The following is a 16,887-nucleotide window of genomic DNA, read 5'->3' on the forward strand; positions in this document are numbered from 1 at the left end:
AGGGAGACTCTATTATTGTGCCCTTTGTAAAGATGAGGAAACTGAGTGCTCAGGGCTGTTAATCGACATGTCCAAGGTCTAGTAAAAGGTAGAGGTAAGATGTGAACCTAGAAGAATCTGACTCCCAAGTTCGGGCTCTTAACCATTTTTCTGTACTGCCTTTACTGAGAGGAACTTCTTGCTGCTTCCTCTGTTCTGACATTCCTAGTCTAAATTAATTGATTATAGTTTTCAGCTATGCTCAGCTCCAAATCATGGCCACAGACACCTGCTCTACATCATCCTTCACCAAAACTGTAATGGGAAGGGCTTTGCGACCTGACTCTGCATGGGGCGTGAGATGAGATGTTCAGACCTGAGGAATAAAAACTGTCATTTGGCCTTTTTGCCTTCAAGGGATCCCTTCCATGCCAAGGCTGTAGTATCTCTTGTTGATCACTCCTGTGCTCTATTTTGTTTCTCTCACCCTCTGGGGCAGTCTAGTGATAACAGACATTTACAGGGTTTTGTTAGCATAATCAGTCCGGAAACTGGGCACTCTTTTACCATCCATAAAGCACAGACAACAGATTGCATAGGTAGAACCTCAGTCTAGGCCTCAGTGTTGTGTGACTCCAGGAGTGTCATTGACAAGAATACTTGTGAAGAGTGCCCTCCAGAGTTGTGCAACCTGTAGGCCCTAGAGCACCCGACTGGACTCCCGTGCCAGGTCTTATTTCATCCTCTAGGTGATCCACGCTCTAGGGCAAGCATGGCATCCAGAGCACTTCGTCTGCACTCACTGCAAAGAAGAGATTGGCTCCAGTCCCTTCTTTGAGCGGAATGGCTTGGCCTACTGCCCCAAGGACTACCACCATCTTTTTTCTCCACGCTGTGCATACTGTGCTGCTCCCATTCTGGATGTAAGTAAATCCCCCTTCCTCCTGCTTTTGTGTAGCGTTTAATCACTCATTTAGAACCCAGAACCGGGGTCATGTTTACAGCTCTGCAGCCTTCTAACATCTCTCTGTGTATTCCTTTTACAGAAAGTGCTGACAGCAATGGACCAAACCTGGCACCCAGAGCACTTCTTCTGCTCTCACTGTGGAGAGGTGTTTGGCGCAGAAGGTATGCCCCTGGGTAGTTACAAGAAGACCAGCAGAGCTTTTCCTTGATCTTCTGTGGGGGTCCTGGGTCCTACATGCCCATTTCAGTACTAGATGCCCTCCCTCCCTACTCTTTACCGACATTTATAAATTTTGTTTAAATTGATTTTTTAAATCAAAGAAATATGAATACATAGTTTAATAAATCAAATGTTACTTCAAAGGTAATATCGAAAAAGATTAGTCCCTTGCCTTTCCTTTCTCCACCCTCAAATCGAGTTCTCCTCTCCAAATTTTTTAGCTTTTTTCTATTTACTTGTGTGTTTTAAATAATATATTACTATAGATTTTTTTCTCGTTTTAACCATTATTTTAATACATAATCTATCAGGGAAGGAGAGGATTTAGAAATGTTATTACTACCCCATCTTACCCCCAGCATATTTCTCCTCCCCCATTCTCTCAGTATATATTTAGGCTATAATTATGGGTCAGATCAATATTCAGTGTGTACATGTTGACAACTATGGAAATATTGCTTATAGTTGAGCCATGTAGCAAACTACAATTACAGTGGTGCACAGATTTTAGAGTTAGACTGCCTGCTTCAAATCTGGACTGTGGTTTTTATTAGCTATATGATGCTGTTCAAGTCATTTAACCTCTGTACCTCGCTTTTCTCATCAGTAAAATGTGCCTAATAGTAATGCTTACCTTTTATAGGGTCATTTTGAGGATTTTAAGATACAGTACCAGTGTAGTGTTTAGAACAGTGCCCAGCACATGGAGACATAGTAATAATTAATATTATCATGCTATCCTTTTTATATAAATTAATTTTTTCTTAAAGTTAAGTTTTGGATCTCTTTTTCGTTAGCTTAATTTTTGTTGTGCTTATCTCTAATTTATCTGACAGAGCTGTGAACTCCCTCTCAAAATGACTAACTGTATCTGATAATATGTCAGTTCCATTTGTTCTCTCTTGGAGACTTCCATCCTCCTGCTCCAGCCTGAAATGGTTTCTTCTCAGGCTTGCTGAGAATCAGTTATTCTGGACCATTATCTTGGGAATTGCTTTTACTACTTTCTTCTTTGGATCCTTTGTTTCCTGCCTCTCATGTATTTTATTAATGAATGTTACTGTCTTTCTTTTGGTAGAGCACATCCTCTAGCAGTCCCTGAGAATAGAAGAGGAAGTAAAACTTTTGAGGCCTTGAGTATCTGAAAATATTTTTATTCTGTTGTCTACCTTAAGTTGACTGGGCATAGAATTCTAGGTGGAAACTATTTTCCCTCATAATTCTGAAGACATTGCCTCATTGTCTTCCAGCTTCCATGGTTGAGAAGTTTTTATTAACATTTTAATCTTATTCCTGATCATTTCAGTGTGATCTGTTTTTCCCTCTTTGCAAGTTTTTCTTCCTTCTGTTTTCTGAATTGTCTTGATTTTTTTTTCTGAATTCTTTTTGTTTTGAACAGATATGACTCATACATAGAATCAGAAGATTTCTTTATTTTATCTTTTCTTGTCCTTTTAGAATTAACTCAGCGGAGAATTTTTTCTCCTCTCTCCTGAATAAAAACTTGGGCAGTCCCTTGTCTTTTCTGATTACTCTTAGTAAACGGTTCTAAATAGAAAATTAATTTAGGACAAAACACAAAATGGAGTCCTTAGGTAATTCAGTCTGTATAATAAGCGACAGCTTCCAATTTATTTAAAGAGACAGCTACTCTCTCCCCTGGTAGGGCCTTTAAGCTGCAGGAGGCCAGGGAAGGGGGTTATGGCCTTTCTTCTGTCCTTTCCTGCCTTTGGCATCCACCACCCTCACCCCTATTGTTCATCTTGATATCTGACCCTTCCAGAGTTGAAACAGGTATGGAAGGAGATGAGACTGGAGGGCAGGAAAGTTCTAACTTGTCTCTACTGTTGTAAATTTGCTTATGCTCTCTGGGCCTGGCAGATGTTTAACTCTGACTTTTTTTTTTTCTTGGATGCTTTTATGGATTCAATATAGGTCCGATTGCAAACTCTTGATTGCGCTTCACATGTCTTGGCTGGCTATTCTCCCCTTGGCACATTTCTTTGAGGATCCATTCCACACAGATTCTTTTGTGTAGGGTTTACATTATTCCTTCTGGTGATCTCTTAGAAATGATTATAATGGTTCCAGATCATCTTTTTCACTCACGTTTTCATATACGGACCATGGGAAACTTGCACCTTTCTCTTGCAGTCAATGGGATCGCAGTTAATTTTCAGGTGCATCTCTAGTGGACTCCATCTCCTATGGACTTTTTCCAGAGATGAGTCAAATACCATCAACCATATCCCACTAATGACGGGGGACACATATCCAGCTGTCTGAGTGGTCCCATTGAAATCCCTTTCTTGACTTGAGGTTAGCAGGAATCATACCTCATCCCTTTCGGAGGTGGTGGTCAAACACCGATAGCACAGTTTTCTCCAAAGAAATCCTTCTCTCAATTTCCCTTTCTCTTCATCTGTTTTATATCCTCAGTGTAAGTGAGGAGTTCAAGAACTGTGCAAACAGTTCATGGCTATTTGTTTTGAGGGATGTCTTGCAGCTCAATTTGGTATTTGATATCTATTCCATCTTGATGCCTTACATCTTGTTATGTTAGTCTTTGCCAAATGCTGCTGATCTTTGGTTGCCCATTTACTATTTAATAATAAGATGCTAAAATGCTAATTGGAAGCTCTGTGGATATAGGCAGAACTTGTTGAGTGGTTGACCCAACTGTATGGTACTTAGGTAGGATGCTCAGGCCATTTTGCTGGAGGACCCCTGGATATTAATATTTAGTTATCTTGAATCAATTCTACCAAAGAGATATTTTCTCTGCCACCATTATGAAAATTTTAAAAAGAGATTGGAAGATGGAGTTTTCACCATTCATTATGTCAACTGTTATTTAAGTCTCATTTTTCAGTAGAAAACTTGACTTCTTTCCTCATGGTGCCTAGTATCCCTGATCATTGAGACTCTCTGATTTGACATTTCCAGAATTAATCACTGCATCTTATGGTGGAGTGGGGGATCTGATCTTCTAACAGCTCTTCAGACTTGCAACCAATCCTGTTTCCAGCCCTGATGACTATTTTATGCATTCAGGTCCTGAGCCCCTCTGATGTTAGGAGCTCCAGATGGCTTGAGTTTTATTGGCACCTCCCCTCTGTAGAGATGTGGGTTTCAGTTTTCTTGTTTTTGCCAAGCTAGTTATCACTCTTATACCTACTTTAAATTTTGGAAAATTTTATTGATATCTCTTCTGTGGCATCACTTTCCCTTTTCTCTTTTTCCTTGTGTGTCTTTTTATTTTAAATAATTCTTTATCATGTTAGCAATGTTTCAAGAGGGAGTGAAGATAATTCCATGTGTCGTGTCCCTCACCAACATGGAGACTCTCCTAAATATCAGGCATGTTATTGTGTATATTCCTAATTATTATTCATTTAATCCCCACTGCAATCTTGTGAGAGTCATTTTATTTCACATCTTACCTAATGACAGATGAAAACACTGAACCTCAGAGGCAGAGTGATTTTCTTAAAGTTATACAACTAGAAAATCAAAGAGTTGGAATTTAAACTCAGGTCTCATTTCTGCAAGTTCCATGTTTTTGCTACAACATCATAACTGCCCCTTGATGGAGACTCAGTTCCTCTTCTGCTGTTGGATCTTTTTATTTTCTTGGCACCAACATGATATACTTTATTTGAAGATAGACCCAGATCAAGTAGCACTGATAGACTCCAATAGCAATGTGCTTTGTAATAATTTGCTTGTTCGCTGAAGCTCGTTCAATGCTTTTCACAACTCATTAGGTCTTTCATTTCTAGATTGCACTTTAGTTAAACAGAATTTTTCTTTGAGATTTAATCTAAAGCATATTAAAATGTGTCACGGTAAGTTTATATTGTATTGGTATCCATAGAAGCCTGAGGCTTAGTTGAGTAGAACAGTTGGCAAGTGAACACTGCCCATGGATCATTATCATGTGGAAGTTCCCTGAGAACAGAACAACAAGACATAGACATATTTCAAGAAAAGACATAAATTAGATACAAAAGAAAAATGATCTTATCCATAGGATGACCAGAAAGCACCATGAAGGTACCTAGTTTTCATTGTTCTTGACTTGGGCCCCTTCAAAATAGACAAGGCTGATTGGGTCATTTATGACTTTACATAAATAGAAGTCACACCTAAGACATGTTGATTGAGACAACTGACAAAAAAGGCCATTTATTAATTAGAAGTTCCTCTTAAGTTGTATTTTTGCTTTTATCCTTTGCTTTCTATAAATGAGTCTCCTACTGTATGGTTAGTCCATTAATTAGGTGGCATCCTGCCTTACCCTATGTCACGTAGTCACACACACAGTTTCTATAATGACAGCTTAACTGCTGAGCCTCCTGGGAAAATAAATTCATCTGCATTTTTGTTTCAGTTCAGAGAATTCTTCTTTAAGGCTCAAGTTTCTAAGCACATCAGGCCTTAGCATCCTCCCACAGGGACCAGGTCCTCAGTGCCTACGTCTTTCTTTTTAATTGTTCATTATCCAGGCCATGCAGGTTCTCCCTAATTCCCCCTGTGGTTAAGAGCCTCACCAGAGGGTAAATGCCTCCCTCTCTCTGTGACACTTTTAATTGTTAGTGTTTCTCATCCATCCTCCAGAGGTAATTGGCCCCAGAGAGAGCCTCCAGGGAAGTAAGTGCTGAAACTTTCTCAATTTGTTGGATTACTAAATGCAGGGGTATCACAGCAAGTTCAGCTGATTGCTTTTAATTTCTCTCCCGGGACTCACCTGAGTTGAAACAGAGGCTGTTACTTCCCTGCTGTCTCATTCTTGAGATCAGCTACCCTGCAAATGCCTAGATGAGGGTCATTCCTAGGTCAGTTGGCATGTCTTATAATTTTCTCAAGTAACATCAACTTATAGGCAAGTTCACTTTTGTCTCATTTACTTTATAAAGCATCAGCATCACATGGGAACTTGTCAGAAATGCAAATTCTTGGGCCCCATCCCAGATCTACTGAATCAGAAACTCTGAGGATAGGGCCCAGCAATCTGCATATTGATAGGCTCTCCAGATGATGGATGCATGCTAAAGTTTGAGAAATACTGCGCCGTTCAAAAGCAAGAAAGATGGTTTGTGGGAGTTGCTTTATTTTTCTTAAATAGTAGGCCTTCCTGTATTCAGTTGCACTTGGTCAGACTCTAGACATTCTTTGATAGAGTGAAAAAAATGAGCTCTTCTGTGTCTCAGGGGTGTAGAAGAAGAATACAGGACAGCTTATAAATTCTTAGTTTAGATTCTTAGACCTATACGCCTCAGAAGTCTGTTAAATCGTCTCCTTTTCAAAGACAGCATAGTTGAACAAGGCAAAGCATATCAAAAAGTGACCGGAGATAATAGAAAAACTATGGCTACGTGATTTGGGTCTCAACCTCTGGCTGTTCCTATTGCTTTTTTTTAATCTGGCTGCTACTATCAAAGGGGGTTTCTAGAAATAATGTTCTTGGTGGGCTACTTTCCAATCCACTCTGCATGCTTGGCTTACATGCTATTTTAGTGGTGCACAGGTAGAGCTCTCATTTTAAAATTATTGGATTATGATATTTGGGCTCAGCTGATACTGAGTTCATTTCCCACAAAGAGGTCCAGGGCAGGATACATTTAATTTAGGGGTATGACATCCAAGTCAGGCTTTGAAGGTAGGCTTAGATTTGAATCTCAGCTCCTCCCCTGACTAGTTGGTTATATGTAATTTCTCTTAGCTTTCCTTTTTTTATTTGTAAAACAGGAGGGTTGCTGTAAAGAATCTAATTTCAATTTAGGACTGTAGCTAGAACCCTCAGTTGGAACCAGTGCAAAGGAGATGATGCATAAACGGGATTGCTAATAGTCATCTTCATCTTAGCTAGACTTTCCAAGTAAATGTCAAGGAGAGTTCTTTACAGAAAAGTTCACTTGTTCATATGTGTTCTAGTTAATCCTGGAGAGAGGCTTTAAACTACAACATATTCTGGAGCTGATAGTCTCAGTTTTGCTATTGTAATATTATTTACATGTCTGCTCATTCAGTAAATATTTGTTGAGCAAATACTATGTATGTGTCAGGTACTATTCTAGGTACTAGGGGTACAATGATAAAAAGCAAAGTTCCTGCCCTCATAGTGCATATATTCTAGTGAGAAAGATAGACAGTACTCAAACTAGCCAACTAAGTAACTAACTTACTCTATATGTTAGGGGAGAGAGAGAGAGAGAGAGAGAGAGAGAGTGATAGGGTGCTATTTGAACTAGAGTAGTTGAGTCAGTTGTTGTCTTACACAGACCTCTGAGTTAAGTGAAGGCCCAAACCATCTGGGTATCTTGGGGAAGTGATTTTCAAAGCAGAGGGAACATATCACTTGAATAAGTACTTGAAGATGAATTACTTTATTATATTTTTCTTTTTTAAATGTAAAGACAATAAAAAGACCTTGCAGAAATTTTCACTTATAACTTACTACTCTGTTAATCTGATGCAACATAAAAAAATTCCCTACCAATGTTTTGCTACATTTATTAATATTTATGCATACATAAGTTATACCTGAAATTCCTTTTTTTTACTTAAACATTTCTCTGTGTTGTTTCATAATTTTATAATAATAATTTTAATAATATCAATTATTCCATTAGGGTCATACTCAAATTATAAAAGATTATATGCCTGAAGATGTTCTTTGAATTATTATTTATAGTTACAAATATTAGAAACAACTAAATGTGTTCATAATAGTATAGTTAGATTACTTCTGGTGTTTTAGTAGTGCTGCAATGCATATCTTTAAACATAACTTTTTCTTCTTTTGAATTATTTGTATGGATCGATTCCCAGGACTGAGATATATATGTCTTTTTTTTTTCAGTTCTTGATACACATTATCAAATGACTTTCTAAAAGAATAATAACATTTAACTTTATCACTAGGAATATATAAATATGTAAATCACTCTGTATATTTTCCAGCGTTGGCTATATTTATTTAACGTTGTTTTCAACACTTAGCTACAATTAGAAATTAAAATACCAATTAGCAAAAATTAGAACTTCATAGATTTCTTTTGAGTTTAATGGCTTACTTATAATGTCAAACATATTACCACTAAAAGTATTTCTTCTTGGGCTAGTTATCTATTTATGAAGCAGACTTACTTCATAAAGTAAGGGTTTAAAGGGTTTAAAAAAGTAATCACCGGGGCCGGCCCGGTGGTGTAGTGGTTAAGTTCACATGCTCCACTTCAGCGGCCCAGGGTTCGCAGGTTCGGATCCCAGGTGGGGACCCACACGCTGCTCATCAAGCCGTGCTGTAGTGGTGTCCCATATACAAAATAGAGGAAGATGGGCACAGATGTTAGCTCATGGCCAATCTTCCTCAACAACAACAACAATAAAAAGTAATCACCATAGGTTTCTCATCCTCCATTATCTGGACATAAGATTTGTAATACTCAAGCCAGAGGTTTTCTAATGTGTGCCTACAGTGAAAATTTCATGTATTAAAGAGAAAGCACTTACGTTTCAACAAATTGATTTTTAAACTTTTTAATATGGAAAGTTTTAAACCCAAAAGTGCTTCCTTACCTAGCTAGCTTCAATAAGTATCAACATTTTGCCAGACTAATTTCCTCTAACTCCCACTCACCCATCCACTCTTTTTTCTTGCTGGAGTATTTAAAAGCAAATCCCAGAAATCCTGTCATCTGACCATTAAATACTTCAGCATGCATCATCTTTAACCAATAAGGACTTTTTTTAATAAAACATAACTACCTTCACAATTGATGAAATTAGAGATTGCTTGTTATCATTTAACACCCATATGCAAATTTCTCAAATTTCTCAAAAATGCCATTTACTTGGTTCATTTGAATCAGGATCCAAGCAAGGTCTATGCATTGCATTTGACTGTTTGTTCTCTCAAAATTTTAAAATTCTTTAACCATCCTTTCTCCCCCACTTTTTCATACTATTGATTTGTTAAGAAATTGGAACCCATGTCCTATAAAATGTCACATATTCTTGATTTGACTGGCTGCTTTCCTCATGTGTTGTTTAACTGATATGCTTTATCCTCCACTTCTTCTGTGTTTTCTGTAAAGTATTAGTTTAGACCTAGAGACTTGATTAGATTTAGGTACGATTTTTGGGGGGGAGGGGCAAGAATAGGTTACAGACAGTGGATGCTGTACTATTATTGAATCATATCAGGAGGTATTTAATGACTGTTGACCCACTTTTATTGATGCTAAGATTACCACTGGTTTCAAGCAGTGTCAGCCTGATTCCTCCATTTTAAATTTCCCTATTGATGATCGTGGCCTAGATCCAATGATTGAGGTTGCAAAATGGTGAATTTTCTATCATTGTTTCTAGTTTTATTAGCTGGGATTATATAAAAAGTAGCTTTTCATCATCAACTATTTGGTTATCTTGAAATACATCTCATACAGGAAAGGTGGAGTAAATGTTTGACCCTTTCCCTTTATAAGAGTAATTATAAGAGTAATGAGTAGGATCATTACCAATACCCGGTGGAAACTAATGAGTTTTTATTTTTTAAATATCATTATGAACTCATGGAGTTATATATCCTTGATGTGATTTGATCAATTGCAATTTATTTTTATGCTCAAATTATTTTATCTGATATAAATAGTGGTCTCCTCAAGTTGGTTACTGTATCCTTTTGACATGACTCCAATAATCTATGATATCTTTCTGTCTCCTTGGCACATCAAGATATACCAAGTTTGTCTTGTCAGTCCTGCCTCATACTTGGAGTCATCCATTTCTCCAAGGAGACTGCGTTGCTTTCAGTGGGAAATGGTATTTAGAGACCACATTCTGTGCACTAGGACTGTCCATTGCTTCTGGGGTAGCATTGCTTCTAGGTTTTCCAGTGGCTAGAGCTTAGAATCAATATTTTTAAAAAAGAAAAATAAATCCTGAGTTCATACTGATATGTCTTTTTTTTTTTTTTTTTGGTGAGGAAGATTGATCCTGAGCTAACATCTGTTGCCAATGTTCGTCTTTTTGCTTGAGCAAAAGGGGAAGATTGGTCCTGAGCAAACACATACTGATATTTCTAATTTAAGTGTAAGATTACAGTTCTTTTTTCTTTACTTGTTTTGTTTTATGCTTGTATTATTTTTTACACTGAAAATCGTGCTTACTAAAAGCATTACTACATTACTATAATTAATTATTTGTTTTATTATAAATCTACCTATAATAACTTCAAAAAAGCAACATAAACCTTGGAAATAATAAGATTACTGAAAACAGTTTAAGATTTCTTTGTTGCTCTTTTTGTCTTTAGAATACATCCAGTGGGACTATACAGTCAAAATACTGTGTTTTAAAGGCACTGCAGTGAATTATTGCCTTTCTTTGGTCAAATCACCATCTTGATATACAGTTAATTTGTTTCAACTTGATTCAATTTTTTAGAGATTGATTTTTTTAATTTTATAAAACAATAATTAAAACCATATATACATTTCAGAGCTCTTTGCATTTGCTGTAATTTCTGAGATATAATTAGCAATTATTTTCGTCAGTTTCTCCTTTGTCTTGGCTTTGCTTATGGTGTTTTATGGTCATGCATAAGTCATTTTCATGTATTTTTAATGTAGCTAAATTTATTAATCTTTAACTTACTTTTGAAATTTGAGCCATTTTAATGAGAGTTTTCTTATTTCCAGATTAAAGAGGAATCCATCCATTTTTAATTCAAGTATTTGTATGGTTTGAATTATTACATTTATATCTTGCATCCATTTGGGAGTTATTATTGAATAGTATTTTATTTCTAAGTATTAGGCACTGTTTTTCAGGTGCTGTTTTAGATACTAGAGATATAATGTGACAAGACCAACAATATCTAGTTTCTCTCAAAGTTAATGTTCCAATGAGGGAAGACCGACCACAAAGATGATTTCAGTTAATGGTAAATGCTATAAAGACAATTAAAAAAATAAAGTGATAGATATGGGCTGAACAGAAGCCTCTCTGATAAGATGATATTTGAGCTGATTTCTGAATCACAAGATGATGCTAGCCATATTGAGGCCTGGGGCAGAACTGTGCAAGCTGAGGGAATACCTAGTACAGAGGCATCAAGGAGGAATAGACCTTAACACTTATTAAATGCTTACTATGAACCAGGCACAATGCTAAAACACTTCACCTGCATTATCTCATGTATTTTTTATAACAACTCTTTGGGTTAGGTATCTATTTGAATACGAGGACACTGAGGTTTGAAGAGTTTAAGTTATTGGCTTCTTCTCAGCCTCCAACTTGGTTTAAAGTCTCAAACTGCAACAGTGAATCCTTGATTTTTATCTCTCCAGGCTTTCATGAGAAGGACAAGAAGCCATATTGCCGAAAGGATTTCTTAGCCATGTTCTCACCCAAGTGTGGTGGCTGCAACCGCCCAGTGTTGGAAAACTACCTTTCAGCCATGGACACCGTCTGGCATCCAGAGTGTTTTGTTTGTGGGGTCTGTATTCTTACTCACTTATCTTTTGGATATAGGGAAAGTCAGGTGTTCTCCTCTCTGAGAGGCAAAGCTGCAACTGGTAAGAGGGTTCATAGCTTGGGATGAAGAATTGATGTGGGCTTCCTAAAGGAGACACAAAACACAGCATCCGTTGTGGGCATTTGCTTGTCTGTTTTGCAAGTGGGCGATATTCTAGCCTCCATTTGTCTAGGACCTGACTGAATTCCTGCAACTGGCAGGTAACTGGCGGGAATTCCAAGGCTGAAAGTTTTACTTTGCTGACAACTTACTTCTTGACAGCTGCATTCCTTTCCTTTCTCTGCTCTCTGCCCCCTCCAGGACTGCTTCAGCAGCTTTTCTACTGGATCCTTCTTTGAACTGGATGGACGTCCCTTCTGTGAGCTCCATTACCATCACCGCCGAGGAACCCTCTGCCATGGATGTGGGCAGCCCATCACTGGCCGCTGCATCAGTGCCATGGGCCACAAGTTCCATCCTGAGCACTTTGTGTGTGCTTTCTGTCTGGCGCAGTTGTCAAAAGGCATCTTCAGGGAACAGAATGACAAGACCTATTGTCTACCCTGCTTCAATAAGCTCTTCCCACTGTAATTGCAGCTGAACCCACAGCCTCTTCAGATCCCCTATAAAATGTAAACCAAGAGAGGAAAGAATACATTTGTCGTTGCTGACCTTCTGCTCAATAGGCTTATAGAGAAAGTAAAGGTGATGAGCAAATAAGGGAACCTCTAGATGTTACATGACTAGGCTTGTAGTCTTAAGTTTTAGATTTATAGCCTCATTTTTTTAATCAGGTACTTGAATTTAGATCTGGGTCTTGCTGTCTAGTGCCTCTGCAGATGTATTTTCCACATGCACACATTCATTCCATCCCTGGTTTTCTCAGATTTCCCCATTTTTACCCCTACGATGACCCTGCTCATATCTTCTCTCCTTTGGCTCTCATCATTGTCCCTTTTCAAGCTTTCCACATTTCCCTGTGACTAATTTTCCCATAATCACTGCTGCTGACTTTATTTTGCTGTCAGGAATCATGATCTTACTCTTAAGTTCTTTGCTTCTCCCTTTAGTGTATTTCTCTTTTTCAAGAGGAAGTAGATTTTAACTGAAGAACTTTAAATACTGACATTGTTGATAAATAAAATGGCTTTCAGTTCTAATAACTCACTGTCATGTTTGGAGATAAACTTTTGCTTCCTCTGTTATATGCTAGGCACTATGTGCAATTAAATTTGTATCATGTCTCTTGTTTACTTTCATACAATAAGCACTTTTTCAATAAAAGTAATTAAAAGGAGGGAGTCCTATTTACTAACTGTTCTCTTCATTTGGACCTATAACATTCCTTTCATTTTATTTTTTGTGCTTAGATGATTGAGTCATTTTAAGAGAGGACAAAGCTTGTTAAAATTGTTTTCTCACTTAGTTTACGTAAGGAGAAAAACTGGATCTCCACTAGGCACTTGCAAGTTCATATTTGCATATGTTTGCATATCTTCAAACTCATCAAATTATGTACATTAAATATGTCCAGTTTTCTTGTACATCAATTATATCTCAATAAAGCCATTTAAGAAAAATGAAACATGCATCTTCCTCAACTTTGCAATTGTCTCATGGCTGTTCTTAGAACATCTCTGAAGAAAGATGCTATAAAAGATCATTTGATCATTTTCTAGTTTGGATTAGGAAATCCAAGCCCCAAAGAAAAATCTCCACTTACTTATTTGTTCCTCTGCAAGATATTGTAAGTAAATTTGTAGAAAAACTTATCAGATTATTAAAGAATCTGACTTGCTCATGTCTTACCTCAAGTAAGCTTCAGAAGGAGTCATGCTTCCTCAAAAGAGGTATTGATAAGATCAGTACTATATCTTTATTACCATCGTCTTAAAAATCATTGTATGGTTATTTGTTATAAAAAAAAAACAGTCTAAATTACTGAAGAAAACTCCTTCACTGGAGATATTTTTAAAAATAGGACTGACTTTGGTGTGTTTTGATTGGAATGGGAACAGAACTTCTTGGAGAACTGATAGATTAAATGATTCTTGTCAAGCTTGATTGTATTTATTTCCTTTGTTGGAATGGATGATCAAGGGGTTTTGAGAGTTAAAAGGAAGTGGTCACAGTTAATTCTATAAAATAGGAACTCCAACTGCGTGTGGGAGGCCACACAGACAGGGAGCCATCTGGCCTCACGTGCTGTCCAGTTGGCTGAGAGTACCAGACTAAGCAAAATATGCGTTCAACTTCTAAACATCCTCTTCTCAGTGTCCTCACTCTATGATATCACATGCAGGTGTTAATATGGTAGTCTTCATGGTTGCCTTGGCAATATGACAAAGTAAACTGGGGTTTTAGCCCTTAAGAAAGAATGTTCAAGTATTTTTTTTTTGTTTAAGGATTAGCTATTTTGAAATTTCAGTAGAATCTAAATATTTTAAAATGTTAGAGAAAAGCCAGAGTTCACTAAGGGGCAATTAAGAAGTGAAGAGTTTTTCTTCTCAAAATGAGTGTGAGTGGTTATATTTGTTCAAAAAGAGATGTTTCTGTCAAGATCAGTGTTTTAGCAACAAGGGAACCACTCATGAGTAAAAAGTTCTCCTTAAAATAAACAGAAATACTATTACTCAAACTGATTGTCTATCTATTTATTCTTTGTTATGAGTAACTTCTAGCTTTTAAGAAATAAACCCACTGTTAAAGGACAGGGCTCTTCTGCCAGTGAGTATATATGTATATATGAATTTGCTGTAGACTGGGAACATTCTCAAAGAGGAATCCCTCAATTAGTTTGGCCGATTATTCTTTGGAATAAGTATAGAGTCCCCCGAGGTTATATTTTGATAAAGACAACAATTATTTTTCCATACAGATTCTAGCATGCACTTCTCTTGGGGTTGTAGGATGGCTGCTAGACCCATGCTCCCCTTTTCATGACCAGTAGAGGGAGAAAGAGTGCTTTCCTCTAGGTTTGCAAGCACAAGTCCTGAGATTCGTCCTGACTGGACTAGCTTAGGTCATATATCTACCAGTGATTTTTGCTGGGGGAATGGAGTATGCAGCTTGGCTTAAACCAAACGGGACCATTCCCAGTGTTAGGGGCAGGACTGAGTTCCTGGAAACAAAAGGGGTCTGTGGAGGAGATGTGAATACTTAACAAATCTGAGTACTGATGACGTGGGTAATGAATCTCGAATTCATATGACTATATGTTCAAAAGTGAAAGTACTATTAAAATGTTTCTGAGTTTCAAGGTTATACAGAAGGTAAGCAAGTAGGTATTTCCAGTGCCCGGAAGGAACGTGTCTGAGAACTTTACAGAATTCTAAAGCAGAGGAAAACCAGGAATGTTGGTGTTATGAGGAACACGTGGCAGAGCTACTGTCTTCCCTGGGCCCCTAGGGGCACAGCATTAACCAGCATCAAAGCAGCTTCAGTCTGGGAATCTGAGAAGGGAGAGCCTCCAGCTGAAATTAAGGTGAGGAAAAAGGACAGCTTTCTTTAGAGGCAAGTGTCTTAGGCATGAGTAGGTCCTTAATAAGGGCAGTGGTGGCAGCCACTAAAATATGGGACTTAAAAAGCGACTGCCTGCCTCCAAAATACTGTGGAGGCTGTGTTACTAGATAAAACTCGCTGTCAGGTAAGTGCTGAGTACCCAGAGCTCAAAGGAGAAGTGGAAATCTATTGGGAGCCACTGGATGAGAAAGAAAGAAATCTCAGATAAGTTCTGGTGCTTGCATTGGGCTTGTTGCAAATTTATAACTTTGCCAGGAGGCAACAATGTCTCAAATCTATTCTGTAAGAAAGGAGTTTATGTAAGAGGTTCCTCCTCCCCGGTTATGGTAAATGCATAGTGCCTAAATCAATTTCCTATGGAAGATAGCTCCTCACTACATTTCGGTTCACAGACCAAGGAATCTGGACAATTGCATAGACTTAGTGGCATTCTGGTAAAAGCAACCCGTCTTCCCTTCCTACTTTGGATATCACAAAATCTCGACGAATACTGTATTTTAGGAATAACATTTTTGCCTGGGATAACGACCCCCAATTCCAGTGAGAGATATCTGAGATCATAGGTGCTGATGGAACAACTCCTGTAGCTGAGAATGAACAGACAAAGAAATCAAAGAGGACTCAACTTCCTTGAAACTTTAACTCAGAGGAGGTAAGACAATTTGATTTTGGGTTTCAATGCCTTTGGACTTTGATATGCTATGTTGAATAACATGACCGGATGTAACTGGGGATGTGAAATAGAGCAGGAGTTCATTTCTCTCTCAGCATTATTTTTTTCAGTCTAGTTTCTGCACAAGGAACCGCATCTCTTCCACTTTGGGTCCATGTGTTTAGGTGGGGCTGACTTTACCTGTAACGGCTGGGATGGACACAAGTCTCAGGCCTGACCAATAAGTGTACATTGTTCTTCAGGATCAAGGTGACTGGATCGGGGGTAGACATGTGACCTGAGCAAAGCCAATCAGATTGCTCCCCAGGGCCTTTGCTGAATTTATTGGGAAAGAGTTATTTTCATTTTGTTGGGATTCTAGCTGTGAGGATAATAAAAAAAACATTGCTGCTGAGAAGTATATTTATTATCACTTAGGGGGAGCCGGCCTAAGAAAGAAGCCAACAGAAAGGACAGTTGAGCTGAGTCATGAAGAGGCCATGTCTTCTTTTTTTTTGAGCCACCCAATCCTACCATATTAGCGTCTTAACCCCAGATTGGGAAGTTACGTGAGCAAATAAATTCTCTTTTTTGCTTAAACTGATATGAGTTGGAATTCTGTCACCGATTAATTGAGCAATCCGAATAGATATATTCTCTCTTTTATAAACAAAGTACTGTGCAAGAATGAAAAATGAATGAACAAATAAATTCAATCGTGGCACAGAATGTACATTGCATGTCACGATGAAAAACAAGTAGACAAAAATAATATCTGATCACTTCCCAATGCTTTTTACTTTAGAGCACAGTGAAACACTTTGTAATTTAAGTCTGAGGCATTCTGTGAATAGTTCATATATTTAGAAAGCAAACTTCTTGTTCCTGTCTAATTTGTTAGTAAAGTTGAGTCATGCATGTCAATCTCACTAAGGGGACAGAAAGGAGGGGAAGTGCTGTCATCCTCTAAGACTCAAAAACATGTTGGAAATCATGTTATATATGCTGCATTGTCTAGTGCTCCTC

The 16,887-nt window shown here is 37.8% G+C and overlaps 1 protein-coding gene across 1 annotated transcript in view; it reads left to right on the plus strand.

Moving 5' to 3' along the window:
* The window catches only part of LPXN (leupaxin), a 35,009-nt gene extending 21,048 nt beyond the window's left edge, over positions 1-13,961 (plus strand). The window contains exons 6-9 of the mRNA XM_004437399.3: positions 729-902; positions 1,026-1,107; positions 11,521-11,669; positions 12,009-13,961. Of these exons, the coding sequence (XP_004437456.1) occupies positions 729-902; positions 1,026-1,107; positions 11,521-11,669; positions 12,009-12,278 (675 nt within the window). The 3' untranslated portion in view covers positions 12,279-13,961. The remainder of the gene's footprint in view (positions 1-728; positions 903-1,025; positions 1,108-11,520; positions 11,670-12,008) is intronic.
* Positions 13,962-16,887: the final 2,926 nt, after the last annotated feature.

Source organism: Ceratotherium simum, chromosome 34 (assembly GCF_057802395.1).
Source record: "Ceratotherium simum simum isolate JZ-2026a chromosome 34, ASM5780239v1, whole genome shotgun sequence".
Lineage (NCBI taxonomy): Eukaryota > Metazoa > Chordata > Mammalia > Perissodactyla > Rhinocerotidae > Ceratotherium > Ceratotherium simum.